Raw genomic sequence first — 14563 nt, forward strand, 5'->3', positions numbered from 1 at the left:
ATTAATTAATAAACTCCTATCTCCAACATCTTAAAAAAAAAAAAAAAGGTTGGGGACCGCTGTGTTATAAGACTCTCCTCTTTAGTTCTGGAAACAGCAAAAACAACCCCTAAATGATTAAATTTCCTTATTAAAAAGTAACACGTGATCTATTTTTATAAATAATTCAATGACTTACTATTTATAAAATACATCCCTAAAATAAAATGACACAAGTTAAAATAAAAGGATAGGCATAAATAAACACAGAATAGGCAAATAAAAAGAAATCAAGGGTGGCAAAGAAAAATCAAAGCTTATACCTATCTTCTCCCTTTAAACCTTGCTGCCTATTCCTGCCCAGTGCCATAACCAGCGCCTAAAAGCAGGCAGTGTTGCGCATGCCACTTAACTGTGCTGGACTGATCTCCATCCCCTTTTGACCCACTCTTCCTCCTCCTGTCTCCTTCAGGCTTTAGGTGTCTGAGCCCAACAGCGTCCCTAGATGCTTTGGGACCATTGGTTTTGCAATCCAATTCAATTGCTAGTTATGACTTCTTGGGAGCTCAATGTACTCGCTTGATTCAAGCAATTCTGAAGCCTAGAGAGTCCATTTCTAAGTCTAGTCCACAGAACTCCACAGGCCAGCTTAATCCTGGTCCATCCATCAGACAGGAGAGGTCTGAATGTGTTCTTTCAAGCTCAGGGCTCCAAGGCCTCCCTGCACCACCAACACGAGGGCACAAGAGGAGAGGTGGCTGCCCCTTTTTTTGCATGTCTAGGGAATGGGGCACATGGAACAGATGCACAGGCTACATAATCAGCTCTGCATGTTTCTCTTCAATTTTCAGGATCCAGGGTCCAGCTGCTGCCTGTGTTCTCAGACACCAACAATGTCCCTGTGTTCCTTTTGCCTCTGGAGAGAGTGAAGAAGAATGTCACTTAATTTGCCAGCTTCCAACTGTAAAATGCAACTTCACCTCAGCATCCAGGATACCTGGTCAGTGGCAAATGTGAGAGGCGGGCTTTGGCTATTTCCCACAGTTGGACCAGCAGATGAAGTGATGGACAGACCACCTTTGCAATTGGGAAGCTCTGTCCAGGAGGATGACTCTGGGTTCTTTGAGTATTCTCTGGAATTTATCCAATAACTCCATCTACCAGAAGATGCTGAAAGATGGGTCCTGCTAACTCTGTCGAGGTAGGGACTGTGGCCCTGAGGGCACAGCATTCTGCCTCCAAGTGAAACTAAACCCTCAGGCCATTCTGGGACACCTCAACAGGAGAGAGCTCAACACCCTGGCCTGGAGCCCAGAAGATGCCAGCCTGTTAGAAGGTATTGTGTGTGTTAGCTTTATTGTGCAACATGGAATCTAATCTGACCTATGCACACCCACAGGGCACTTCTTCCCAAAGGCGGTATGGGAAAAAGAACTTAAATGCAGACTGTCTGTAAGGAGATCCACCCTGCTCTTATACTGCAGTTCCCTACTCTTCCTGCATGGGATGTGGAACCAAGGGTAACAGGCACCTGTCTACAGTTCTGCACCATCCTAAACCTGATGCATGGAAGCATCTCTGTGGACCAACTCCTGATTCAATACGTACTGTGGGTTCTTGTCAAAGTAAAAAAAAAAAAAAGGAAAATTTAAAAATACCTACCTACATACATACTGCCTGGAAATACTCTGCAATGCTAAAAATGATCATCTTTGCTACTAAGACCATAGGAAATGAGTTTCTTCTTTGTATTTCCCTTCTTTGTATTGTTACTTATTTTTAAAATTAAAAAAAACATACATTGCTTTTTAAATTAGAAAAATAACATAAAACTGTAAGAAGAAAAGGCTAGACATTCTGGTAAGATTTTTAGCTAATTAACTCATTAGCAAATTACAGTAGAACATTCACTAGGTACTTACTTATTATTTCTGATATTTGGGAAACTAATTTTCCCTTGGGCCTTCTGCAGGAGCTATTAATTAAAGTGAACAGTTCTTGAAAAATCTGCTCCCCTATCTTAATGTTCCCAATTTAACTGAGAGTAGCTTCATCCAATAACAAACACACTGAAGCAAGCTCAAGTCTGGAACCCCACACCCACCCCACCCCACAAGCCTCTCACACCTACTCCTGGGAAAGAACCTCCTACAGCTTCCATGCTCTGACTCACCTTTCCAGGGAAAATAACACTTAGTAATGGCAGTCACACTGTTTTGTGACAAATGATGTCATCAATATCACTGGGGACCATGGTACTCATCACCATGGATCTCTGGATATGGTTAATGTTTTCTTGATTATCCAAAATAGTTGACCGTTTAAGATGTCTCCTTGCTTCTGTCTTACCACTGAATGACCCTTTAGTCATCCATTAGATGACTAAAGAAACACCTCAACGTACTAGAGGGCGAACAGGGGCCCATGGAAAATTACTAAAATGGGTAAAAATAAAATCCTGACTGTCATCTTTTCCCTCTACTCCACCTAAGAGGACCAAAGACCTACGTTAGGTTAGGCCACTCACAAAATGTTTAGACTTTGAAAGAGTTATAATTCAAAGTTTGAAATATGTTTTATATTTTAAAAAGCCTAGAGTTACCAAATTCCCTGTGTATAACATGTTCTCAAAACTCTGGTCCATTTGGTAATGCTCCATGGCCAAGAAGAGAGTGTTGATTATGATGCAGATGGTGATGGCCAGCTCAGTAAAAGGGTCAGTCATCATGGTTCTCAGGGCCTTCTTAATGCACAGCCACCGGGGGCTACAGTCCCACACGAGGTATTTGGATGCCAGGTTTTCCCCACATGGGAGGCAAGGTTCCTGTGATTTTTCTTGTTCTGGAGAAGGAGAATTGAAAGAGCACTTGAGGAGTTAGGTCTGAGCCAGTCTGGCTGTTCTTTGCCTGGGTGCATTCCTTCCTCCCTCTTCCCTAGCATCTCCTGTGCTACAACATGATCAGTCAAGAAGGGTACTGACGCATAGCTAGGAAGGTTTCCCACACTCAACTTCCATGTGGTATAGTCAAGTACTTCAAGTCTTTATACTTATATTGAGAATCTGGGAGCAGGGCCACACTGTGGGAGATACAGATGGGGAAGTCAACACTGACTGGCTATGAACCCATGAGAGAGAAAGACACAAGCCCAAGTTATGTTCACTCAAGGAAGACCATGGTGACGGCTGTACCAGAGCACAGGAAGCTACCAGGGCTCAGGGGAAGGGGAGATATTCAGTCAGGGGCATCTATAAGCACTGAAACAAAAGGCATGCTATCAGTTGGTTGAATTCAGGCCAGAAGGCAGCTGCACCCTGATTTCCACACAATTTCAAGGCCTCATGAGATGATGCAATAGGCTCAAAAGTGCTAAGAACCCATTTGATCCCATTCTTGCTGGGACTTGAGTCCTGCCCTTGAACACAAACCCCTCAGTTTGGTCCCTGTTGCCTCCTGTTAATCAGGTCCATCCGATGGTTCCAGCCTGCATACGCAAGTCTTCTTCTATTATTCATGTCAGATCCCTATTCTAACTTCAATGACAACTGTAACCTCCTGGAAACTTCTATGTCTTCTCTTCTTTGGCTGGCTATCATTGTCACTGAAACTTCCTGTGACTGCCTGGCCTGAATGAGAAGTCCCGTTGGTGCGCTTGGTCCCATCACTACCCAAGTGGCAGCTCAGGGTGGTCCCAAAAGGAAGGCCTGCTTCTTCCAAGCCATTTTGCCCACATGCTCCAAAGTAGCATGGGGAGTCACTCTGCAGGAAGTACAGTGGGTTGCAAAGGGCTTCTGGGGGGCTGGAGAGAGGGAGAAGGGAAGGGCATCCTTGAAGTTAGGCTCCCCCTTGGTCTTGGAACAGAACTTACCGTGCATGGTGATGGTGAGGATGCTCACAGCGCTCAGTGCTCTCTGCCTTTGGAAGGGGTCTCTGTGCTCATCACAGTGCTCCACTGACAGATTCTGGGACAGTCGTTTGGTTTGTTCAAGTAGGTGTGGCTATAAGAGAAGGCATGGTGGACTGTCTAAGGGAAGGGGTGACCTCTCCTCAAAACTTGACAAACTGTTTCAATGCCACATGCAGCGAAGATGCTCAACTCACTTCAACTTCATGGCATGCCAAAGGTGCAGTTTTCTTAATTCACATTTAATAGATAAGAGAAATATGGTTTGAACATTCATATTTCTTATGTATGCCCATTTCTAGAGTCTAGAGTTGTACCTACAGAAACATTTCTTTCGCTGTGTTTTATTCATTGTCAACAAAGAGCAAAAAATATTTTACAAAAACAAATGCGCAATGGTTCAGGGTATGAAAACAATAAAAAGTGCGATTTAGAAACAATGTTTGCGAGGGGCAGAAGTGGTGTATAAATTTAGAAAGGTGGATTGAGGCCACATAGTGAAGTGCCTTGAGTGGCTGCTTAAATAGATTTTGAAATAGTCAGTAACTAAAAAGAACAGTCAAAATAAATATCACAAAATCCATATACTAAACTTCAAGCACTCAGGCTATGTCTAAGAGCTTATTGATTCTCACCTTATCTACAACTCTAAAGTATCTAGAGATTAAAGGACATAAACCTTCAGCTAGCCAGAAAACTCAGGTATCCGTAATTACTTATTCCCCCAAAGTTCTGACCAACCATGGCCCCAGAGGGAACTATCCATTTCTGAAAAGCTATTCTAAAGGGAGCCTGTAGTCTTTCTATAGCTATTTCCTATTCTAGCTAAAGGGAAAAGACACTTTATGTTAGGTGTCTGGGTCTTTGTCTATTGCTTTGTGAAATGAGGAAAAACTTGCAAAATATTAAAAAATATATGCAGTCTCTTGAATATGCTGTGATCTGACAGCAAAGAAGCCTCTAAATCATGAGATCTTGCCCTGTCACTCCATCAGAGAACTGCTCAGAGCAGTGGGTGAGGTCCGTGCATCTACTTCTACAAAGGCCCTTGACCTCCCTTTCCCCACCCCGGGCTCAAGCACACACACCCACCTCCTGCCTGCTTCATCCTCCCCCTACCTCAGTAAAGAGGCTCTAGCCATTATTCCCTGGCCTGTATCACCAACATCTTCCTCTCTTTTGACTTCTCTTCTCCAGAATTAAAACATGTTCAAACATCCCCCACCTTAAATGATAAGAATAAGCTTTCTTTTTCTACAGTACATCCTCCCATAGCTTCTTTTCTGCATATCCTGCTGCCTACTCAATAGCCTGACTTGAATGCCCCATAGGCACCTCAAAATTGGCACATGCAAAACTTAGCTTGCTATCTTCCTCGCCCCCAGAACATGCTCTTTGCCCATCTCAGTAGATTACCCACCAACAAGTCGGCTACCCAAGACATAAACCCCACCCTCTACATCTAGTCAATTGCCAAATCTTTTCCTCTGCAGATCACTGTAACCTGTTCATCTCTCTTTATCCTCACTGCCCTAACCATAGTTTAAGCCATTGTCACCTCTTACTTGGATCACTGCAACAACTTCTTAATTGGTTGCCTCCAGTCTCGCACTCCTCCAATCCCCTCTCTTCAATGCATCCAGGATTTCCACAATGTAAATCTAGTCATATCACTCTTCTGCTTAAAACCTTTCCATACTGCTTACCACTTGCTCTCAGTGTAAAGAATGAACTCCTTAGCTTGGCTTCAAGGCTTTTTATTATGGTCCATATCTTACCACTAAAGCCTCTTGCCACCCCCCCAACCTCATCTCACACACACACACGCATGCGCACACACACTTGCACATTTTCTACTGGGTCATGTTCTGCTCTCCTTTGTTTCCAGGCCTATGCGTGTGCTGTTCTCTCTATGTGTAGTGCTTCATTCTTCCTTTTACCCGGTTAATTCATCCTTTCAGCTTACACACTGCTTCCTCTGGGAACTCTTTTCTGATCCACTGCTCTTTTCCCAGCCCCCACCAAGTCTGGGGTTGGTTGTCTGAAGCAGACACTATTGTTGGCCCCATCCATATGTTCTCAGGCTTCCTTTGGCAACCCAAACACTTTTGCCCTAACACATAGCACGTCAGAAATACAGAAAAATTATTGTTTCCTGACCACAGAAGTCTTGAACCAATGATGGACGAAAGCTGATGTATAAATACTCTAGTGCCCTCACTCCAGGGAGATTAAACTGGCTTAATAATGCACACTAATTGGCCACCTTCTCTTCCACGTATCACTTCTCCCCTCCCCTCTTAGTGCTTCCTGAGATCACTTCCCAAATAATCTACTTGCACTCTAACGTCTCAGGGTTTGCCTTGCAGGGAACAAACATTGCCCCTAAGACGATGCTCCTGCTCTGCTCTCCCTCAGTGATCATCATGTCGGTCATCACACTGAACAGTAACTGCCTCTTTGTCAGTGTGCCGTCATCATTACTTGCCTGTGTTATATATCCCACGTATCCCCAGTGCCTACCCCAGTGCCAAATAAACACTGTCAACATTTTAAATAGACATCTGTAAATAAATGGATAATTGAATAGACACATGGATGCAGGGAAGTATGTGCAAATGGATGAATGGATAAATGATTGAGTGAATGAATGAGTCCTTTCAATTATATTGACAACTTGACCTGTCCCCCTGAAGAGTGCCAAAGTATCATCAATCCCTTGGCCCAAACTTGCCTTTTTTGAAGAATCTTCATCAGAATCTAATCCTGGAACCTGGTCTTTCCCAGACTTTCTCAAAAAGAAGGATTTTCTTTTCTTATTACCAAATAGCTTTCTCTTCTTCAGGGAAAAAGATGATGCTTCAAGGCAATTAAGTGAACTTCTGTCAATACCCATGGCAACCAGAGCCTTAGAGAGTGAAAAAAAGCAATTAATGAACAGATCACACTCCCCACAGAACACTGTAAATGACTTCGACCTCAGTAAGCATTCTCTCCTCTCTTCTGGTAGCACTGGACCATTTTGATTGCTCATTGCCCAACTGTAATATGCTAGCTTTGTCATTGTTTATGTGGGATGCTAGCTTTGTCATTGTTTATGTGGGGAACATGTCCTGTTTGTCCACGAGATTGCAGCCCTTGAAGGCAGGGTTAACTCTTAGATACCTCTGTGTCACTAACCCTTAGCACAGTGCCCTGTATGTGCTAAGCATTCAGTAAATGTTTGCGCTTAACGCTGCAGACATCAAGCACTTAAGATGGGCTTCCTCCTGACAAATCTCTGTGGAGGATGAGAAAAAGCATAAAACATGGCCCTGCTCTGAAATCTTAGAATCGAATCTTAGAATCTTAGAGCTGAAAAAATGTAAAGATGTCACGGAAACAATAAGAATGGTCTGTAAATATAACAAGGATTATAAGAAAGGATCATGACTGTCATCTCTACAGCCACCATGATTGATTTTCCAAACTCGCAAGCAAAGTCCCTGGACACAAACATCTCCAGCTTCCCACAAGAAAGCCTGGAGCAGAGCCTTAATTTACATACACATACATTTTATCCTCTAGCCAGCAATTTGGGATCTATCTTTGAAGGTTCAGGTTTCAGAAGGTCAACGTTCATCAAAACCAAGGGTTCCCTTCCTCAAGAGCCCTGCGCCTGGACATCTTAGTGGGAGACTGTAGCAGAGCCAGCTGCAAAGGGCTTAAAAATTCTCAGAAAAGCACCAGTTAGGAAAGCACTGAGACTAGGCCTTATACAGAAACCTTGAGTGTCAGACCCCACGGCCTCTGGGGTCCTCCCAAGCAGACCCCACTGTCTCACACCACGTGACCCTACCTCCTTCTCCTCCTTTAACCGCTGCTGGGCTTCCTGGAACATCTTCTCCTTGGCTTCTGTCTCAGCAGCTACATTCTTGTTCTGTTCCTCGTAAGCCATGGTGACAACAGCCAGGGTTAAGTTAATCAAGTAGAAAGAGCCCAGGAAGATGACCACCACAAAGAAGAAGACTGAGTAGAGCCCTGAGGTGCGCAAAGTCTGCAAGGGACACAGCACATGCTGGCATCTGAATCCTTCCTCCGCAGAGGGGTGACTTGACCTCGAGTGGAGATTACACTGTAGCAATTGGTCTCTCCCCAGCCCTGGCTGGCTCAGCTACCTGCAGCATCATCTACTGCCTCCCCCATCACCTAGAGCTCCTGATGCCCTATCTCTCAGCAAGGAAATGCCATCTGTACATTCACACAGAAGTCAGAGTGACTTTACTGTGACTTTCTCAAGGGTATTTGCATTTTTTAAATTAAAAAGGCGAGAGAGAGCAATGCTGCATGAAAGCTGAAGCACTAGTGGTGGAACTTCAGTCAGTGGGGAATCTGGAGAGGGGTGATATTTCTAGGAAGAGGAGTTTTTTTGTACTCTTCTTCCAAATATCACATTTATAGTCTTTTTTTGATGTTTCTAATAGAATTTCTAAAATACAATTTAACAGTACAACTGTTAAGGATAAGAAATAGATGACAAAGGTGAAGGAGAGATGGTAGGTTATAAATAAATGATGAAGAGATAGATAAGTGATGGAAAGGGAGAGAGGAGGGAAGGAGGCAGAGGGGCAGGGAAGAGAGGGGGAGAGAGAGAGAGGGAAATAAAGAGAGAGAATGAATAAATAGATAACCTGTTGATAAAGCTTCTCCCAGGAATCTTGGGTCATAAGCCGGAACACGGCAAGAAAAGACCAGCCAAAGCTGTCAAAATTCGTGTAATTATAGTCAGGATTTTTATTGGTATGTTTGCATTCAAATTGTTCAGAACAAGCCCTAGATATTGGAAACAAAGGAACAGAGAAAGAATTACATATCCTGCAGCCCACCTCCCCTCGACACCCTGCCCAGGGCACTGATTCTTCCAAGAACCATGGGCTCACACTCAAAAGTCCTAGGTGAAGAGAATATTTATAGAGTTGGCCATCCTCCACCTTCCAAGCCTCCCATTCTATATCTAAACATGGGCACTCATAGACTTTTCTCAAATGGATTGATTAGGAAGTTCATACCGGCATTTTTTCATTGAAAAATTAAGTGCAGTGACATAGTGAACACTTTACAGTAAAAAAAGGACATACAATGAATATGATGTCTCCCTCTCTCCCCACTCAGCCCCACTTCCTAGAGGCACAGTTTAACAGTTACTTTAGTAAATTTCCAGAAGTCCTCTATGAATATAAAAGCACATATTATCAATATACATTTTCTATAATATATGGATGGGAGCATTCTTTGAACACTCTCTTGCACTTTGCTTTTTTCATGGAATGGTATTGATTGGAGGTCTTTTCCACCAGCATACAAGGAAATATCTCATTTCTTTTCATGTCCTACAGTTCTGGGATTTATATAAGTGCTTTGCTAATGCTAAATATTTAGCTATCAATTGTTATCAGTCCTCTATTCTTACAAACATTTGGGTTTTACTTTAAAAACAGTAGATATCTTGCATATAGGTCTTTGTCCACATCACCAAAAACACATCATTGAGTGCATCTATCGAATATACTATGAGTATGTACTTTCTTAATTTGTAATAAACATAGTATTTTTATCAAAGTAGCACATGCATGTGGTTTAAAAAAAGTCACATGGCACCAAAAGGCTTGTAATGAAAACCATTCCATCATTCTTCATCTGTCATTTATACACCCCAAATTCAACAACTTTTAGCTCTTTTAGGTCTGTTATCTCTGAATATAGTGCTTTTACTGGGAGAAGATCAAGGTGGCGGAGTAGGAGGATGCTGAGCTCACCTCCCCCAATGAATACACCAAAAATACATCTACATGGGACTTCCCTGGTAGCGCAGTAGTTAAGAATCGGCCTGCCAATGCAGGGGACACGGGTTCGAACCCTGGTCCAGGAAGATCCCACATGCCATGGAGCAGCTAAGCCCATGCGCCACAACTACTGAGCCTGCGCTCTAGAGCCCGTGAGCCACAACTACTGAGCCTGAGTGCCACAACTACTGAAGCCCACACGCCTAGAGCCCATGCTCCACAACAAGAGAAGCCACTGAAATGAGAAGCCCATGCACCACAACTAGAGAAAGCCCGCGCACAGCAACAAAGACCCAATGCAGCCAGAAATAAATAAATAAATTTATATTAAAAAATACATCTACATGTGGAGCAATTCTCAATGAAAACAAACTGGACACTGGTGGTAAACTGGACACAAGACTGTAAAGAAAGATCCACACTGAGTCAGAAAGGAAGGAAGGAGAAGCAATCAGGTTGGGACTCCCTAGTTAGGGGCACAGAAGAGAGGGATATCATGGGCTTGGAGATCCTCCCTGGGGAGTGAGGGGTTTGAATCATATATTGGGCACCCCAGCCCTGGGGTCCAACACCAGGAAGACAAGTTCCCTTAGCTGGTTTGAAAACTAGTGGGACTTACAGGAGGGCTGTAACAAACTGAGACTCTGCTCATGAAGAACATATGCACACGCTTGCTTAATCTCAGGAATAAGGTGGATGCCCACTTTCACCACTTCTATTTAACATAGCATTGGAAGTCTTAGCCACAGCAATCAGCCAAGAAAAAAAAACAAAAGTCATCCAAATTGGAAGGGAAGAAGTAAAACTATCACTATTTGCAAATGACATGATACTATAGATAGAAAACTAAAGTCTCCATCAAAAAAACTATTTGAGCTAATAAATGCATTCAGTAAAATTTCAGGATACAAGATTAATATTCAGAAATCTGTTGCTTTTTATATACTAATAATAAACTATCAGAAAGAGAAAGCAAGAAGACAATCCCATTTAAAATTACATTAAAAAGAATAAAATACCTAGGAATAAACTTAACCAAGGAGGTAAAAGACCTATACTCTGAAAACTATAAAACACTGATGAAGGAAACTGAAAATGATATAAAGAAATGGAAAGATATACTGTGTTCATGGATTGGAAGAATTAATGTTGTTAAAATGTCCATCCTACCGCAAAGCAATCTGCAGATTTAATGCAATCCCTATCAAAATAACCATGACATTTTTCATAGAACTAGAACAAATAATCCTAAAATTTATATGGAACCACAAAAGACCCTGAAGAGCAAAAGCAATCTTGAGAAAAAAGAACAAAGCTGGGAATATCATGTTCCCTGACTTCAGACTACACTACAAAGCTACAGTAACCAAAACAGCATGGTACTGGCACAAAAATAGACACAGATCAATGGAATAGAATATAGAGCTCAGAAATAAACTCACGTACTTATGGTCAATTAATCTACAATAAAGGAGGAAAGAATATACAATGGGAAAAGGACAGTCTCTTCAATAAATGTGATGGGAAAACTGGACAGCTACATGGAAAAGAATGAAATTAAAACATTTTCTCAAACCATATACAAAATTAAACTCAAAACAGATTAAAGACCTAAATGTAAGACCAGAAACCATAAAACTCCTAGAAGAAAACATAGGCAGAACACTCTTTGACATAAATCATAGCAATATTTTTTTGATCTTTCTTCTAAGGCATAGGAAGCAAAAGCAAAAATAAACAAACTAATTAATCTTAAAAAGTTTTGCACAGCAAAGAAAATCACTGACAAAATGAAAAGACAACCTACTAGATGAGTGAAAATATTTGCAAATGATATGACCGATAAGGGGTTAATATCCAAAATATATAAACAGCTCACACAACTCTATCAAAAAAAAACAAACAACCTGATTAAAAAATGGCAGAAGACCTGAATAGACATTTTTCAAAGAAGACATACAGATGGCTAATGGGCACATGGAAAGATGCAGAACAACGCTGTTAGAGAAATGCAAATCAAAACCACAATGAGATACGACCTCAAACCTGTCAGAATGGCTACGATCAAAAAGTCTACAAATAACAAATGTTGGCAGGAATGTGGAGAAAAAGGAAGACTCGTACTCTGTTGGTGGGAATGTAAATTAGTGCAGCCACTGTGGAAAACAATATGGGGTTCCTCAAAAAATTAAAAATAGGGCTTCCCTGGTGGCTCAGTGGTTGAGAGTCCGCTTGCCGATGCAGGGGACACAGGTTCATGCCCCGGTCTGGGAAGATCCCACATGCCGCAGAGCGGCTGGGCCCGTGAGACATGGCCGCTGAGCCTGCGCATCTGGAGCGCTCCGCAACAGGAGAGGCCACAACAGTGAGAGGCCCACGTATCACAAAAAAAAAAAAAAAAAAAAAAAAAAAAGAATTACCATATGATCCAGCAATTCCACTGCTGGGTATATAGCTGAAGAAAATGAAAACACTATTCAAAAAGATACATGCACCCTAATGTTCATAGAAGCATTATTAACAATAGCCAAGATATGGATGCAACCAAAGTGTCCACCAACAGATGAATGGATAAAAAAGATGTGGTATAAAAAAGAATGAAATAATGTCATTTGCAGCAACATGGATGGACCTAGAGGTTATCATACTAAGTGAAATAAGTCAGACAGAGTAAGACAAATATCGTATGATATCACTTATGTGGAATCTAAAAAAATGATACAAATGAACTTATTTACAAAACAGAAACAGACTCACAGACTTAGAAAACAAACATGGCTACCAAAGGGGAAAAGGTGGCAGGGGAGGGATAAGTTAGGAGGTTGGGATTAACATATACACACTACCGTACATAAAATAGATATTCAAAAAGGACCTACTGTAGAGCACAGGGAACTATACTCAATACTCTTTAATAACCTATATGGGAAAAGAAACTGAAAAAGATTAGATGTATGAATATGTATAACTAAATCACTTTGCTTTACACCTGAAACTAACACAACATTGTGAATAAACTATACTCCTATATAAAAAATAGAAAAGATGTGCTGTATACACATACAATGGAATATAACTCAGCCATAAAAAAGAATGAAATTTTGCCATTTGCAACAATGTGGATGGACCTAGAGGGGGTTATGCTTAGTGAAATAAGTCAAACAGAGAAAGACATATACTGAATGTTATCACTTATGCATGGAATCTAAAAAATGAAACAAATGAATATAACAAAACAGAAACAGAATTAAATATATAGAGAATAAACTAGTGGTTTCCAGTAGGGAAGGGGGGAGGGGCAAAATAGAGGTAGGGGATTAAGAGGTACAAACTACTATGTATAAAATAAATAGGGGACTTCCCTGGTGGCACAGTGGTTGAGAGTCCGCCTGCCGATGCAGTGGACGCGGGTTCGTGGCCCGGTCCGGGAGGATCCCACGTGCCGCGGAGCGGCTGGGCCCGTGAGCCATGGCCAATGAGCCTGCGCATCCGGAGCCTGTGCTCCGCAACAGGAGAGGCCACAACAGTGAGAGGCCCGCGTACCACAAAAAATAATAATAAATAAATAAATAAATAAATAAATAGGCTACAAGGATATATTACACAGCACAGGAATATAGCCAATATTTTACAGTAACTTTAGAGTATAACTTATGAAAATATTGAATCACCATATTGTACACCTGAAACTAATATGATATTGAGATTCAACTATACTATAATTTTTTAAAATGCTTATCCTGGTATTTGATTTATCAGTTTTAGTCTTTGTTGACTAGCTTTCTGCTGTGGTAGGTAAGGGTTTTCCAACATCCCACCCTACCTCACCACTACTTATATCATTCTTCATGGAAAATATCATGGCCTGTGTCATTGGGTCTCCTGCGTCAGATACATTTTTTCTTGGCTCTTTTGTATTGCTCTTTCTAAGTTTTACTCCCTCATTTTTCTGGACCAAACCTCAAGTAGCTTTTTAGGAAGACTGGGTGATCTTTGCACATATGGGTATATCTTTACTCTGCCTTCACAGTAGAGTTACAGTTTGACCAGAAATAGAATTTGGGGTTGAACATAGTTTTTCTTCAGAAACATAAAATCACTGCTCAGCTATTAACCCTATGCTGTTGTTGAGGATTCTGATACTGATCCTTTGTGGGTAACCTTTTTCTCTTTGGTTTTCAGATCTTTTTCCCCAAACGTTCTGAAACGCCATGATAATGCACCTGACATGGTCCTTTTTCATTCATTGTGTTGGCTACTTTATGGGCCACTGAGGTATTTGCATCTTTAATCCCAGGGAAATTCTCTGTATTACCTTTGCTAATTTCCTCCCTTTTGCTTTTTCTGTGCTCTATTTCTGGAATTCCTACTTAGTCAAAAGCTGAAACTTCTGGATTGATATTTATTCTCATATTTTCTGTCTCTTTCATTGCTTTATCTTTTAATTCTATATTGATTTTTTCTATTCTCCCCTTTGCACTTCTCACCACTATCCTACACGTGCATTTGCACAGATGCCAACACCCCTCTTCAATCCACAAGTCTTGTTCTTTCTGTCTCCTAAACGTCTTTGGGAATTCATCCATCCATTTCTCTTCATCTCCACTGAACAGCTTCGTGACTCTCATCTGTATTAACATAGCCTCCTAAGTGGCTGCTTCATCTACTCTATCCATCCATTCTCCATGTAGCAGACAAAAGTGAGTTTTAAAAGTATCTAATCTGATCAGGTCTTGTTTCCTTTGTGATTGAAGTCAAAATCCTCAGCAGTGATGGGCTACCAGGTCCTGCATGGTTGGCTCCTGTCTCCTGCCCCTCTGCCTAACAAGCTTCTGGGCTTCTTACTATCCCCACATGTC

The 14563-nt window shown here is 41.6% G+C and overlaps 1 protein-coding gene across 7 annotated transcripts in view; it reads right to left on the reverse strand.

Annotated features, from left to right (window-relative positions):
* SCN11A (sodium voltage-gated channel alpha subunit 11) overlaps positions 1–14563 on the reverse strand; it is a 130623-nt gene that overhangs the window by 40314 nt on the left and 75746 nt on the right. For all 7 annotated transcript variants that reach the window (XM_060307599.1, XM_060307594.1, XM_060307595.1 and 4 more), the window contains 5 exons: positions 8553–8694; positions 7721–7918; positions 6617–6790; positions 3847–3976; positions 2582–2820 (listed from right to left, as the gene is read on the reverse strand). In XM_060307599.1, coding sequence (XP_060163582.1) covers positions 2582–2820; positions 3847–3976; positions 6617–6790; positions 7721–7918; positions 8553–8694 — 883 coding nt within the window. The remainder of the gene's footprint in view (positions 1–2581; positions 2821–3846; positions 3977–6616; positions 6791–7720; positions 7919–8552; positions 8695–14563) is intronic.

Source organism: Globicephala melas, chromosome 11, assembly GCF_963455315.2.
Source record: "Globicephala melas chromosome 11, mGloMel1.2, whole genome shotgun sequence".
NCBI lineage: Eukaryota > Metazoa > Chordata > Mammalia > Artiodactyla > Delphinidae > Globicephala > Globicephala melas.